The sequence below is a fragment of the Oncorhynchus tshawytscha genome, linkage group LG16 (assembly GCF_018296145.1).
Source record: "Oncorhynchus tshawytscha isolate Ot180627B linkage group LG16, Otsh_v2.0, whole genome shotgun sequence".
Taxonomy (NCBI): domain Eukaryota; kingdom Metazoa; phylum Chordata; class Actinopteri; order Salmoniformes; family Salmonidae; genus Oncorhynchus; species Oncorhynchus tshawytscha.
The window spans coordinates 17,073,779-17,087,949 of NC_056444.1; the positions used below are offsets into that span (position 1 = coordinate 17,073,779).

Genomic DNA, 14,171 nt, shown 5'->3' on the forward strand with positions numbered 1-14,171 from the left:
GACCATCGAAGAGGCACAAATATGATGAGAACTACATTTGTTTGGAGTTCACTTATATTGGGAGTAGTGTCTTTCCTCAGCCACAATGTGTTATATGTCCAAAAGTAGTATCTCACAACTCGATGAAACCTTCACTCTTGCTCAGACATTTAGAAACAAAACATTCCAATTTGAAAAATAAGCCCCGGGAGTTTTTTGAGTGAGAATTAAGATGAATTACGAGTAGTAAGACATGTATAAAAGCAACAGATACCATTAATAAGAAGAGGCTAGAAGCGTCTTATATGGTGAGCTACCAAGTGGCTAGGACAGGCAAGCACCATACTATTGTGGTGGACTTAATTCTTCCTGCTGTCAAAAATTGTGAATAACTCACCACAGGTTAATGAGAAGGGTGGGTTGTATTGGAGAGAGTCTCAGTCTTAAATCATTTTCCACACACAGTCTGTGCCTGTATTTAGTTTTCATGCTAGTGAGGGCAGAGAATCCACTCTCACATACGTACGTGGCTGCAAAGGACATCAGTGTCTTAACAGTGCGATTTTCCAAGGCAGGATACTCTGAGCACAGCCCAATCCAGAAATCTGGCAGTGGCTTCTGATTAAATTACATTTTCACAGAACCGCTTATTGCAATTTCGATGAGTCTCTCTTGTTCAGTTATTGGTAAGTGGAATGGAGGCAGGGCATGAAAGGGATAACGAATCCAGTTGTTTGTGTCATCCGTTTCGGGAAAGTACCTGCGTAATTGCACACCCAACTCACTCAGGTGCTTTGCTATATCACATTTGACATTGTCCGTAAACTTGATGGAAAGACCTGTGTGTTGTCCTTGTTGATGCAGACAGAGAAGAGCTCCAACTTCTTAATCATAGCCTCAATTTTGTCCCGCACATTGAATATAGTTGCGGAGAGTCCCTGTAATCCTAGATTCAGATCATTCAGGCGAGAGAAAAAGCATCACCCAGATAGGCCAGTAGTGTGAGAAACTCGTCATCAAGCAGTAAGTTAACTACTGAGGTAATTATGATTCAAGACTCTCTATAGGCCAGGCTTGTGTCTGCTTCTCACTATGACACTGTTGATTGTCATGGAACCCAAACAGCTGTTACAGTGCACTATTTTCACTTAACTCTCTTAAATAATGTATATTTTCTCAACTTCACATGGTTGAGGTTATAGAGAAATCTGACCCTGGTTCAGGCCTTAGGTGCAACGTTGTGAGGTGAGTTTGCAATAGCACCCTGTGCCTCTCGCCCGACCCTGAATTGAATCATGACCAACGATTATCCCTCACGTCCTCCCTCTTGACCAATTCAAAATGAACACATCAACACTTTATCTTCCTCCAGTCCCCCAAGCCAAGAATTATATCTAATGGACGAAACAACCCCCACTGACTATACATCTCTAAATTCATTTCAGTAACACTCCTAACAGGGGACAATTATGTGGAGCATATAGAAGATAAAACATTCTTAGAAGCAATAGGCATCAATATCTTCCAGCCACTCACAGTCACTGAATGTATCACCACACCCCTCACACCCTATAAGGGAGAAACTCAAAGTAATAACATGACCATCTCCCTGTCCTATCCTTCCTCCATCTCCCTGTCCTATCCTTCCTCCATCTCCCTGTCCTATCCTTCCTCCAGCTCCCTGTCCTATCCTTCCTCCATCTGCCTGTCCTATCCTTCCTCCATCTCCCTGTCCTATCCTTCCTCCATCTCCCTTTCCTATCCTTCCTCCATCTCCCTTTCTATCCTTCCACCATCTCCCTGATCCTATCCTTCCACCATCTCCCTGATCCTATCCTTCCTCCATCTCCCTGTCCTATCCTTCCTCCATCTCCCTGTCCTATCCTTCCTCCATCTCCCTGTCCTATCCTTCCTCCATCTCCCTGTCCTATCCTTCCTCCATCTCCCTATCCTATCCTTCCACCATCTCCCTGATCCTATCCTTCCTCCATCTCCCTGTCCTATCCTTCCTCCATCTCCCTGTCCTATCCTTCCTCCATCTCCCTGTCCTATCCTTCCTCCATCTCCCTGTCCTATCCTTCCTCCATCTCTCTGTCCTATCCTTCCTCCATCTCCCTGTCCTATCCTTCCTCCATCTCCCTGCCCTATCCTTCCTCCATCTCCCTGCCCTATCCTTCCTCCATCTCCCTGCCCTATCCTTCCTCCATCTCCCTGTCCTATCCTTCCTCCATCTCTCTGTCCTATCCTTTCTCCATCTCCCTGTCCTATCCTTCCACCATCTCCCTTTCCTATCCTTCCTCCATCTCCATGCCCTATCCTTCCTCCATCTCCCTGTCCTATCCTTCCTCCATCTCCCTGTCCTATCCTTCCCCCATCTCCCTGTCCTATCCTTCCTCCATCCCCTTCCTCTCAATCCCAAAGCCATCCTGTGTCACAAACTGTCTCTCTTTCAGTAGTTTATATAAGATGAGTAGGTCTGGGGAGTGTTTCTAACCTTGGGACCTGACCAAGAAAAACATCCCTAAACATCCCAGCCTAAACATCCCAGCCCTAAACATCCCATACATCCCGGCCCTAAACATCCTGGCCCTAAACATCCCGGCCCTAAACATCCCAGCCCTAAACATCCCGGCCCTAAACATCCCGGCCCTAAACATCCCAGCCCTAAACATCCCATCCCTAAACATCCCAGCCCTAAACATCCCAGCCCTAAACATCCCAGCCCTAAACATCCCAGTCCTAAACATCCCAGTCCTAAACATCCCAGCCCTAAACATCCCAGCCCTAAACATCCCAGCCCTAAACATTCCCAACAGACATTCCCAACGGACATTCCCAACGGACATTCCCAACAAACAGATATTGTTATGCTGGCCAACTCCTATGGTCCTATGGACATTGTCACGCCAATTACAATAGGAGTTGGCAAGACCACCACCATCCCTGCTCCGAACCTGCTTTATCTTCTAATACCCTCCCTCCCCAACCTATCCCTGGTCCACCCACACAGGTCGACCCTCACCTCCAAATACCCTCCCTCCCCAACTTATCCCTGTCACCCCCACCCAGTGGACCCTCACCTCCAGGTATACGGCCCAGGGCATGACAAGCGAGGCCACCAGCAGGTCAGCTACAGCCAGGCTCACCACTAGGTAGTTGGTGGTGGTCTGTAGGGACCTCTCCCGCACCACAGCCAGACACACCAGCACGTTGCCAAACACGATGGCCAGGATGAGCAGGGAGTACAGCATGGCGTAGTAGTTACGCTCCGTATCCTCCTCCCAACCACCAGAGGAATTCCCATGGAGGCGGAGGTCTTCCGGAACCTGTTCCGAGTCATTCCAGAAGAAGCGTTCAGAGCCGCTAAACATCGCCATGGTGACGTCCCGGTGACATGAGAGAAGGGCTGGGTGAGAGACCTGCATGGGAGAGAGGGACATAACTTGAGCTGATATCTATCACATGACAACTACTAAGACAAAAAACCTTCCATACTGTACATGTGATATAAGATGTAATCCTCATAGGGAAACCCTGAGTCACATGCACATCTAATCTGATACATCCCCATGACCATGACCAATATACAATATTGCACCCTTCCTATCCTCTGGGTTCCAGTGAGACACTATACATCAGGCTCCCTCTTCCAGACATGACCATACTGTATGGTTCAGAGCTGTCTGCTCTCTGCATATCATCACTAATGTGACCTCTATGTACAAGACAGACAGGACCAGCATCTGTGTCTGCAGTGTGACGTACTGGATGTATGTGGGATGTATCTAATGATGGCATGTTTTAGCCTTAATACTAATAAGTGGACAAATAAAGTCGAGGACATGTTATTAGAATCTGATTATCTACTTTGCATTGAATAATTGGCACTTGGCCAAAGCAGTAGGTTAGCTACTGAGGTAATTATGATTCAATACTCTCTATAGGCCAGGCTTGTGTCTGCTTCTCACTATGACATTGTTGATTGTCATGGAACCCAAACAGCTGTCACTGTGCACTATTTTCACTTAACTCTCTTAAAGCATGTATATTTTCTCGGTTATAGGGAAATCTGACCCTGGTTCAGGCCTTAGGTGCAACGTTGTGAGGTGAGTTTGCAATAGCACCCTGTGCCTCTTGCCCGACCCTGAATGGAATCATGACCAACGATCATCCCTCACATCCTCCCTCTTGACCAATTCAAAATAATCACATCGACATGAGAGGTTTTACAGCTTAATGTCATAGATGTGAATCTGAGGAAGGCTGCTAGAGGTTAATGTTTTCTGCTGGAGCACTGCAACAGAGAGCACTGCAACAGAGAGCACTGCAACAGAGAGCACTGTAGCAGAGAGCACTGCAGCAGAGAGCACTGCAACAGAGAGCACTGCAACAGAGAGCACTGTAGCAGAGAGCACTGCAGCAGAGAGCACTGCAACAGAGAGCACTGCAACAGAGAGCACTGCAACAGAGAGCACTGTAGCAGAGAGCACTGCAGCAGAGAGCACTGCAACAAAGAGCACTGCAGCAGAGAGCACTGCAACAGAGAGCACAGCAGCAGAGAGCACTGCAGCAGAGAGCACTGCAACAGAGTACACTGCAGCAATGAGCACTGCAGCAAAGAGCACTGAAACACAGAGCACTGAATTTAATAAAACATTTGATTTAACTAGGAAAGTCAGTTAAGAACTAATTCTTATTTACAATGATGGCCTACCCTGGCCTAACCCAGACGGCACTGGGCCAATTGTGTGCCGCCCTATGGGACGCCCAATCACAGCCGGATGTGATGCAGCCTGGATTCAAACCAGGGACTGCAGTGACGCCTCTTGCACTGAGATGCAGTGCCTCAGAGCGCTGCACCACTTGGGAGCCCATAGGGCGCACGGCAACAGAGAACACTGCTGCAAAGAGCACTGTAACAGAGAGAACTACAGCAGACCCAAACTGTTGGCACAATCATCAATTTAATCTTACTGCAACAGTATTCCCTCTTTAATATGAGGATTTCCTAGTCATTCCCTCACAGTAAATAGCTGTGGATTATTGCTTGTATTAAATGGCTACAACGCTAAATTGAAACATGTTAATCTAATGCAGTCATGTCATTGATTATTGCCTTTGGCCTGTTACGGTAAACCCTCTCCATCAGAGAGTGCTAATAACTCCCAAGCTGCTGTTTTGAGTGGTCTGGGTCCTATCTCTCTCACTCACTCTCTCTCTTACTCTCTCTAGCTCTCTCTGGCTATGGTCCTTGTCATCATCCCTCCCTATCTTCATCCCTTCACCCACTTCTCTCCATCAATTCCCCCTTCCCTTCTCCTATTCATGGCTGGACTCCAGGTATCAGCAACATGGTAATGCCTATACCTGTGCAGTCCAAATCCCCGCTCCATGCATAACATACCTTTGTTATGCAATGGTTGACACTTGTACCTGGCCCTGTGGTAGGTAGATTATACTAACCTACAAATACCTTCCAGCTACATTAATTTAACCTATCCAGACCTTTCAGATCAGCAGGGGGAGTGTACAAGGGCCACTCCTCTCACCTTCTCTTGTCTCCCCTCCTTCCCTCGCCTCCTTTCACATTCCCTCTTCTCCTCATGTTTCACTGTCCCACAGAGCTCCCACTACTCCCCACAATACTAACCTGGTTGTTCCAGACTCCCTCCTGTGTCTCCTCCTCTCTATAGCTGTAATGATGGACTCAGCTCTATTCTCAATCCCTCTGTATTCCCTCAACATTTACTCTCTATCCCTCTATATCTATGTTCTACTTCCTGATGCTACACATACACAGTACCTTCAGAAAGTATTCACACCCCTTAACTCCACATTTTGTTGTGTTACAGCCTGAATTCAAAATTGATTCAATTTGTTGTTTTTTTACTCACCCATCTACACACGATAGATACCCCATAATGACAAAGTGAAAACATGTTTTTGTGCAAAGGTATTGAAAATTAAATACAGAAATATTTCATTGGACATACCTACTCATTCAAGTTTTTTAATTTAAAAAAATATATTTTCTACATTGTAGAATAATAGTGAAGACATCAAAACTATGACAACTACAACACAAATGGAATCATCTAGCAACTAAAAAAGTGTTCAATAAATCAAAGTACATTTTATATTTTAAATTCTTCAAAGTAGCCACCCTTTGCCTTTGTAGTGAATACTCAGGGAGGAAAAGGTGTAGATTCACTCGCTGGGCGCGGCAGCTGCTTATTTCGCAGAAGGCAGGAATCGTGGTCACAGACAGGCAATGGTCATACACAGGTAGGCAAACAGGCAGGTGAATCAAAGCTAGGACTGAAGGCTATAACTGCTTCTCACAAACGGGCTAGGAAAAAGTTTAGTAGAGTCAAAACAAACAATACATCACCAAGGCACAAACAGAATGAACTGAACTAAATAAGGAGCTGATGAGACCAGGTGAGTAACTAACACAGGTGAAATCAATGAACAAAAATGAAAGACAGGGCTACGTTCAAGAACACAAAGAAACAGGGCTACGTCCAAGAACACAACGAAACAGAACTCAAGGTTGACTAAGAAAATAAATACAGAACCTTACAGCCTTGATGACAGCTTCGCACACTCTTGGCATTCTCTCAACCAGCTTCACCTGGAATGCTTTTCCAACAGTCTTGAACGTGTTCCCACATATGCTGAGCACTTGTTGGCTGCTTTTCCTTCACTCTGCGGTCCAACTCATCCCAAACCATCTCAATTGGGTTGAGGTTGGGTTATTGTGGAAGCCAGGTCATCTGATGCAGCATTGCATCACTCTCCTTCTTGGTCAAATTGCCCTTACACAGCCTGGAGGTGTGTTGGGTCATTGTCCTGTTGAAAAACAAATGATAGTCCCACTAAGCACAAACCAGATAGGATGGTATATCTCTGCAGAATGCTGTGATAGCCATGCTGGTTAAGTGTGCTTTGAATTCTAAATAAATCACCAAAAGTGTCACCACCAAAGCACCCCCACACCATCGCACCTCCTCCTCCATGCTTCACGGTGGGAACATCACATCGGAGATCATACGTTCACCTACTCTGCGTCTCACAAAGACATGGAGGTTGGAACCAAAAGTCTGAAATTTGGACTCATCAGACCAAAGGACAGTTTTCCACCGGTCTATTGTCTATTCCTTGTATTTCTTGGCCCAAGCAAGTCTCTTCTTATTATTGGTGTCCTTTAGTTGTGGTTTCTTTGCAGCAATTCAACCATTTAGGCCTGATTCACATAGTCTCCTCTGAACAGTTGATGTTGAGATGTGTCTGTTACTTGAACGCTGTGAAGCATTTATTTGGGCTGCAATTTCTGAGGCTGGTAACTCCAATGAACTTATCCTTTGCATCAGAGGTAACTCTGGGTCTTCCTTTCCTGTGGCGGTCCTCATGAGGACCAGTTCCATCATAGCGCTTGATGGTTTTTGTGACTGCACTTGAAGAAACTTTCAAAGTTCTTGAAATTTTCCGAATTGACTGACCTTCATGTCTTAAAGTAATGATGGACTGTTGTTTCTCTTTGCTTATTTGAGCTGTTCTTACCATAATATGGACTTGGTCTTTTACCAAATAGGGCCAGCTTCTGTTCAGCTTCAGCCCTACCTTGTCACAACACAACTGATTAGCTCAAAAGCATTAAGAAGAAAATAAATTCCACAAATGAACATTTTAACATGGCACACCTGTTCATTGAAATGCATTTCAGGTGACTACCTCATGAAGCTGGTTGAGAGAATGCCAAGATTATGCAAAGTTGGCAAAGGGTGGCTATTTTGAAGAATCTCAAATATATCTTGATTTGTTTAACACTTTTTTGCTTACTGCATGATTCCATATGTGTTATTTCATACTTTTGATGTCTTCACTATTATTCTACAATGTAGAAAATAGTAAAAATAAAGAAAAACCCTAGAATGAGTAGATGAGTACTGTAAGTATTCACACCCCTGAGACAAAATTTATTGCAGAAGCACCTTTGGTGGCGATTACAACTGTGACCCTTTTGGGGTAAGTCTCTAAGAGCTTTGCACACCTTGATTATACAACATTTGCTAATTATAATAGTTTTCTTTCTTCAAACTCCGTCAAGTTTATTGTTGATCATTGCTAGACAATCATTTTCAAGTCTTGCCATAGATTTTCAATCTGATTTAAGTCAAAACTGTAACTAGGCCACTCAGGAACATTCCATGTCGTCTTGGTAAGCAACTCCAGTGTACATTTGGCCCTGTATTTTAGTTTATTGTCCTGCTGAAAGGTGAATTTGTGTCACGTTGCTCGTAATAATGATGATCGGACCAAGGCACAGCGTGCATAGAGTTCCACATGTAAAGAAAGTGAAACTTAAGCTAATACAAAACAAAATAAAGAATAAACTAACTGTGATGACAATGTAGTGCGAACAGGCAACTAAACATAAACAATATCCCATAACCCACAGGTGGAAAAAATGCAACTTAAGTATGATCCCCAATTAGAGACAACGATTACCAGCTGCATCTAATTGGGAATCATACACAAACACATTGAAAAATAAACCTAGAACCCCACATAGAAATAATAAACTAGACTAAACACCCCTAGTCATGCCATGACCTACTCTACCATAGAAAATACAGGCTTCCTATGGTCAGGATGTGACAGTACCCCCCCAAAAAAAGGTGCGGACTCCGACCGCAAAACCTGAAACAAAAAGGGAGGGCTGGGGGGGTGTCTAGTGTTGGTGGCGGCTCTGGTGCGGGGCGAAGTACCCGCTCATCCTGCGGATCCAGCCATGGACCCAGGCTGGACACTGTGCCTGGTCTGGACCTAGGCGCAGGGGAAAGCTCCAGCCATGGACCCAGGCTGGACACTGTGCCTGGATTGGACCTAGGCGCAGGGGAAAGCTCCTGCCATGGAGCGGGACTGGACGCTGTGCCTAGACTGGGCACCAACGCAGAAGAAGACTCTGGCCTTGGAGCTGGACTGGACGCCATGCTTAGACTGGGCATCAGCGCAGGGGAAGTCTCCGGCCATGGAGCTGGAGGTTTCGAACCGTTGACCGTCGCAGGAGGATCCGAACCGTGGACCGTCTCAGGAGGTTCCGGACCGTGGACCGTCTCAGGAGGTTCTCGACCGTGGACCGTCGTTGGAGGTTCCGGACTGTGGACCGTCGTTGGAGGTTCTGGACTGTGGAACGTCATTGGAGGTTCCGGACTGGGAACTGTCCCCGGAAGCTCTGGACTGGGAACTGTCGCCGGAAGCCCTGGACTGGGCACTGTCGCCGGAAGCTCTGGACTGGGAACTGTTGCCGGAAGCTCTGGACTGGGCACTGTCGCCGGAAGCTCTGGACTGGGGCTCGTCGCAGGCAGCCTGGTGCGTGGGGCCGGCACTGGTGGTACCGGGCTGGTGACACGCACCTCAGGGCGAGCGCGAGGAGCAGGCACAGGACTGAGGAGGCGCACTGGAGGCCTGATACGTGGGGCTAGTACAGGTGGCACCGGATTAGTGACACGCACTTCAGGGCGAGTGCGGGGAGGAGGCACAGAACGTACTGGACTGGGAGACACACCTCAGGGCGAATGCGAGGAGCAGGAACAGGACGCACCTGACTGGGAAAGCGCACTTGAGGGAGAGTGCAAGGAGCAGGCACAGGACGTACTGGGCTGTGAAGGTGCACTGAAGACCTGGTGCGTATAGCCGGCATCAATTGTTCCCGAACTTTAACACACTTCGCACGGCAAGTGCGAGGAACTGGCACAGGACGTACTGGGCTGTGAAGGTGCACTGAAGACCTGGTGCGTATAGCCGGCATCAATTGTTCCCGAACTTTAACACACTTCGCACAGCAAGTGCGAGGAGCTGGCACAGGATATACTGGGTTGTGAAGGTGCACTGGAGACCTGGTGCGTATAGCCGGCATCAATTGTTCTGGAACTTTAACACACTTCTCAGGACAAGTACGGGGAGCTGACTCAGGTGGCACCAAACTGACAACACGTTCCTTTAGTCCAAATCCGTGCATCCTCCACCAACTCAACAACTATCCCATTTCTCTCTCCTCCAAATTCTCCTTCTCCCAGACTGGCTCTTGTTCACACCTCGGCTCCGCCGACTGCTCCATGTGCTCCCCCCAAAAAATCTTGGGGTTTCTGTGGCCTTCTTCCCCGACTTCGTCACTGTCCCTCCTTCGCTGCTTCCGCCTGCTTCCACGGCAGGCTCTTCTCTCCTGCCATTATGTCATCCCAAGTCCAGGATGTTCTCTCCCTAATCTCCTCCAAAAACCAGGATGCCATTACCTCCCGGGCACGCTGCTTGGTCCTTTGTAGATGGGATATTCTGTCACAATCGTTATAATAAGTGGTGATCGGACCAAGGCACAGCGTGCATAGAGTTCCACATGTAAAGAAAGTGAAACTTAAGCTAATACAAAACAAAATAAAGAATAAACTAACCGTGATGACAATGTAGTGCGAATAGGCAACTTAACATAAACAATATCCCATAACCCACAGGTGGAAAAAATGCAACTTAAGTATGATCCCCAATTAGAGACAACGATTACCAGCTGCCTATAATTGGGAATCATACACAAACACCAACATAGAAAAATAAACTTAGAACCCCACACAGAAATAATAAACTAGACCAAACACCCCTAGTCACGCCCTGAACTACTCTACCATAGAAAATACAGGCTTTCTATGGTCAGGACGTGACAATTTGTCTCCTAGTGTCTGTTGGAAAGAAAATGAACCAGGTTTTCCTCTAGGATTTTGCCTGAGCTTAGTCCTTGCCGATGACAAGCATATCCATAACATAATGCAGCCACCACCATGCTTGGAAATATGAACAGAGTTACGAAGTGATGTGTTGTGTTGGATTTGCCTCAAACATAAAGCTATGTATTCAGGACCAAAAGTACATTTCTTTACCACATTATTTGCAGTATTTCTTAAGTCCCTTGTTGCAAACAGGATGCAAGTTTTTTAATATTTTTATTCTACACAGGCTTCCTTCTTTTCAACATGTAATTTAGGTCAGTATTGTGGAGCAACTACAATGCTGTTGATACATCCTCATTTTTGTCATATGACGACCGTTAAACTCTGTAACTGTTTTAAAATCCCCATTGGTGTAACGATCGTTGTCCTCCTCGGATGAGGAATAGGAAGGATCAGACCAAAACGCAGCGTGGTAAGTATCAATGTTAATTTAAAAAAATAAACGGAACACTGCAATAACCAAAAAACAACAAAGAGAGAGAGTGACCGAAACGAAACAGTTCTGTAAGGTGAAGACACACAAAACAGAAAACAACTACCCACCAACACAGGTGGGAACAGGCTACCTAAGTATGGTTCTCAATCAGAGACAATGATAGACAGCTGCCTCTGATTGGGAACCATACCAGGCCAAACACAGAAATACAAAACATAGAACAAAAACATAGAATGCCTACCCCAACTCACGCCCTGACCAAACCAAAAATAGAGACATAAAAAAGGAACTAAGGTCAGAACGTGACAATTAGCCTCATGATGAAATCCTTGAGGGGTTTCCTTCCTCTCCGGCTACTAGTTAGGAAGGTCGCCTGTAACTTTGTAGTAACTGAGTGTATTGATACACCATTCAAAGCCTAATTAATAACTTCACCATGCTCCAAGAGATACTCAGCGTCTGTTGCTTATTTTTTTGCACATCTACCAATCGGTGCCCTTCTTTGCAAGGTATTGAAAAAACTCCCTGGTGTTTGTGGTTGAAACTGTGTTTGAAATTCAGTACTCAATTGAGGGACCTTACAGATAACCGTATGTGTGTGGTACAGAGATGGGGTAGTTATTAAAAAAGAATGTTAACCACTGTTATTGAACACGGAATGAGTCCATGCAATTCATTATGTGATTTGTTCAGCAAATTTTTACACCTGAACTTATTTAGGCTTGCCGTAACAAAGAGGCTGAATACTTATTGACTCAAGAACTTTCTGTTTTTATTTTTCTATTCATTTCAAAAAGATTCTACAAACAAAATACCACTTTTACATTATGGGGTGTTGTGTGTAGATCAGTGACAAACAATCTCATTGAATCAATTTTAATAACACAACAAAATGTGGAAAAAGTAAAGGCGTGTGAATATTTTCCGAAGGCACTGTATATTCTTGATTCTCTCATGCTCTATCTTCTCTCTATCCCTGTTTATTCCTTGATCCTGTCTAGTCCTTGATCCTGTCAAGTCCTCCTGTCTAGTCCTTGACCCTGTCAAGTCCTTGACCCTGTCTATTACTGGATCCTGTATAGTCATTGATCCTGTCTAGTCATTGATCATGCCTGGTCCTGGATCCTGTCTAGTCCCCCTGTCTAGTCCTTGACCCGATCTAGTCCTTGACTCAGTCTAGTCCTTGATCATGTCTAGTTATTGAGCCTATGCAGTGATAGAACAGACCCAAACAGAGTCTACAGGGAGAGATATCTTCCATCTGCATGGAGACATGATGAATTAAGAGTGATCGTGGTGACTGGTGCTGCACACTTGCTGCCCTCAGATAATAAACACCTCTATCACTGGACCCGGGAACGACAATGCAGCGTGGGTCTGCATGCGTTGAAGACAGGGAAAAAAGACACAAATGTTTTGGCAGAGTGTGACTGTGTCTCTTTCTCTCACTCACACACACACACAACACACACACACACACACACACACACACACACACACACACACACACACACACACACACACACACACACACACATGTACGTGCTTTGGAACAGGCAGTGCTTGTTTGTCCTGTTGATGGCTCAGGTTGTGCTGAAGATGCCAATGTACTTGAACATGAAATTTAAAAAACAGCTCCCTCAGACAACCCCCACACACCGCCAAAACAAACTACCAAAACACACATTTACATAAATATTTTCACATGAGAAAAATAACTGGACTGACAACAAATGTATTCATCCATGATTGCATTGCTAATAGGCATTCCATATGTAAGCAGGTAATTAAAAACAACAGTGCTACTATTTATCCAGATAGCCTATCACAATTATCACTGAAATGTGCAGTTATCATTTCTAATCGCTTTGGCTGTCCAAATCAATTTGGAGATGCTATCTTACACATGCAGTTCTGATAAATCCTCCCTGCTGTTAGGAGATCCTCATTTGCATGTGGAAGCCTCTTATGCACTCCTCATAGGATAAATTAAAGTCGAACCCATAAAATTCCGCGCGAAAGGTTGCCTACCTACACCTTCGATATGTCTCTCTTGAGATTGGGGTCAGTCCCTGACACCTAAACCACATGTGACGAGCCAACATGCATGGCCAAAGGATATGGTCAAATGGACCATACTTAATAAAACATAGGTAATAGTCGGCATAAAGTGAAACAAATCATGAAAGTCATACATCAAGCAGGCTGGGCTAGAATAAATAAACACCTAAATAAATGCTGGATGTAAAACGGTTACATGCATCAGAATAAAACTCGGCAGGCGACAATAACAGTTCCAACTTGTATTTAAACCTGTCATGTTTCTTATGTGTGCGCCACAAACAGACAGTCCTACCTGTTAGGCTGTTTCAGCGCAGGATGCATGAGGTGCCATCGTGGAATCCGTCCGTTGGAAGGTAAAAGTTGTCCGGACTGTTTTTATCCGCTCTAACTGCACCCAGAGCTGTGGGGCGCCCATTGTCCACGCGCTCTGAGTCAGAGCCGCGAAACTCATTAATGCACAAGACTAGAGATACTCACATACTCCGTTTTTCCCTTCCTTGAGTTATTCTAGCAAAACCACTGGTTCACTTGACTTGAGTTGCGCTGAAGCATCTCGGAACGTGATAGAGCCATCTAGTCTCGATGAAAATGAGCGTCAAGTGTAACGATTACACTATGCGTGGTGGTGGTGCATCTACCTTGTCATACAAGGCCTATATGTTCAAGCAGATTTACAATTGATATACATTTTGTTTGGCTAGTGGGAGTGAAGAGAAAAGTTATACATTTACAAAGGCCTATGGGCATAAACCAAAGTGGCCTACATTCATAATTATCGGTCAAATGCCCGTGTGTTATTAGATGGAAAATGTATGACATAGCCTAGCCTATATCAGGATGCAGGTCCGAATTTTCAATTACCGAGACTCTGTTATTTTTTAGGGGAAGAGCAATTGAGGACAGTAAAA

General features: G+C 45.3%; 1 protein-coding gene across 1 annotated transcript in view; it reads right to left on the reverse strand.

Moving 5' to 3' along the window:
• The window catches only part of LOC112216544 (D(3) dopamine receptor-like), a 53,765-nt gene extending 40,017 nt beyond the window's left edge, over nucleotides 1–13,748 (reverse strand). Inside the window, exons 1-2 of the mRNA XM_024376524.2 lie at nucleotides 13,556–13,748; nucleotides 3,060–3,398 (exon numbers count right to left, since the gene is read on the reverse strand). Coding sequence (XP_024232292.2) covers nucleotides 3,060–3,356 — 297 coding nt within the window. The 5' untranslated portion in view covers nucleotides 3,357–3,398; nucleotides 13,556–13,748. The remainder of the gene's footprint in view (nucleotides 1–3,059; nucleotides 3,399–13,555) is intronic.
• Nucleotides 13,749–14,171: the final 423 nt, after the last annotated feature.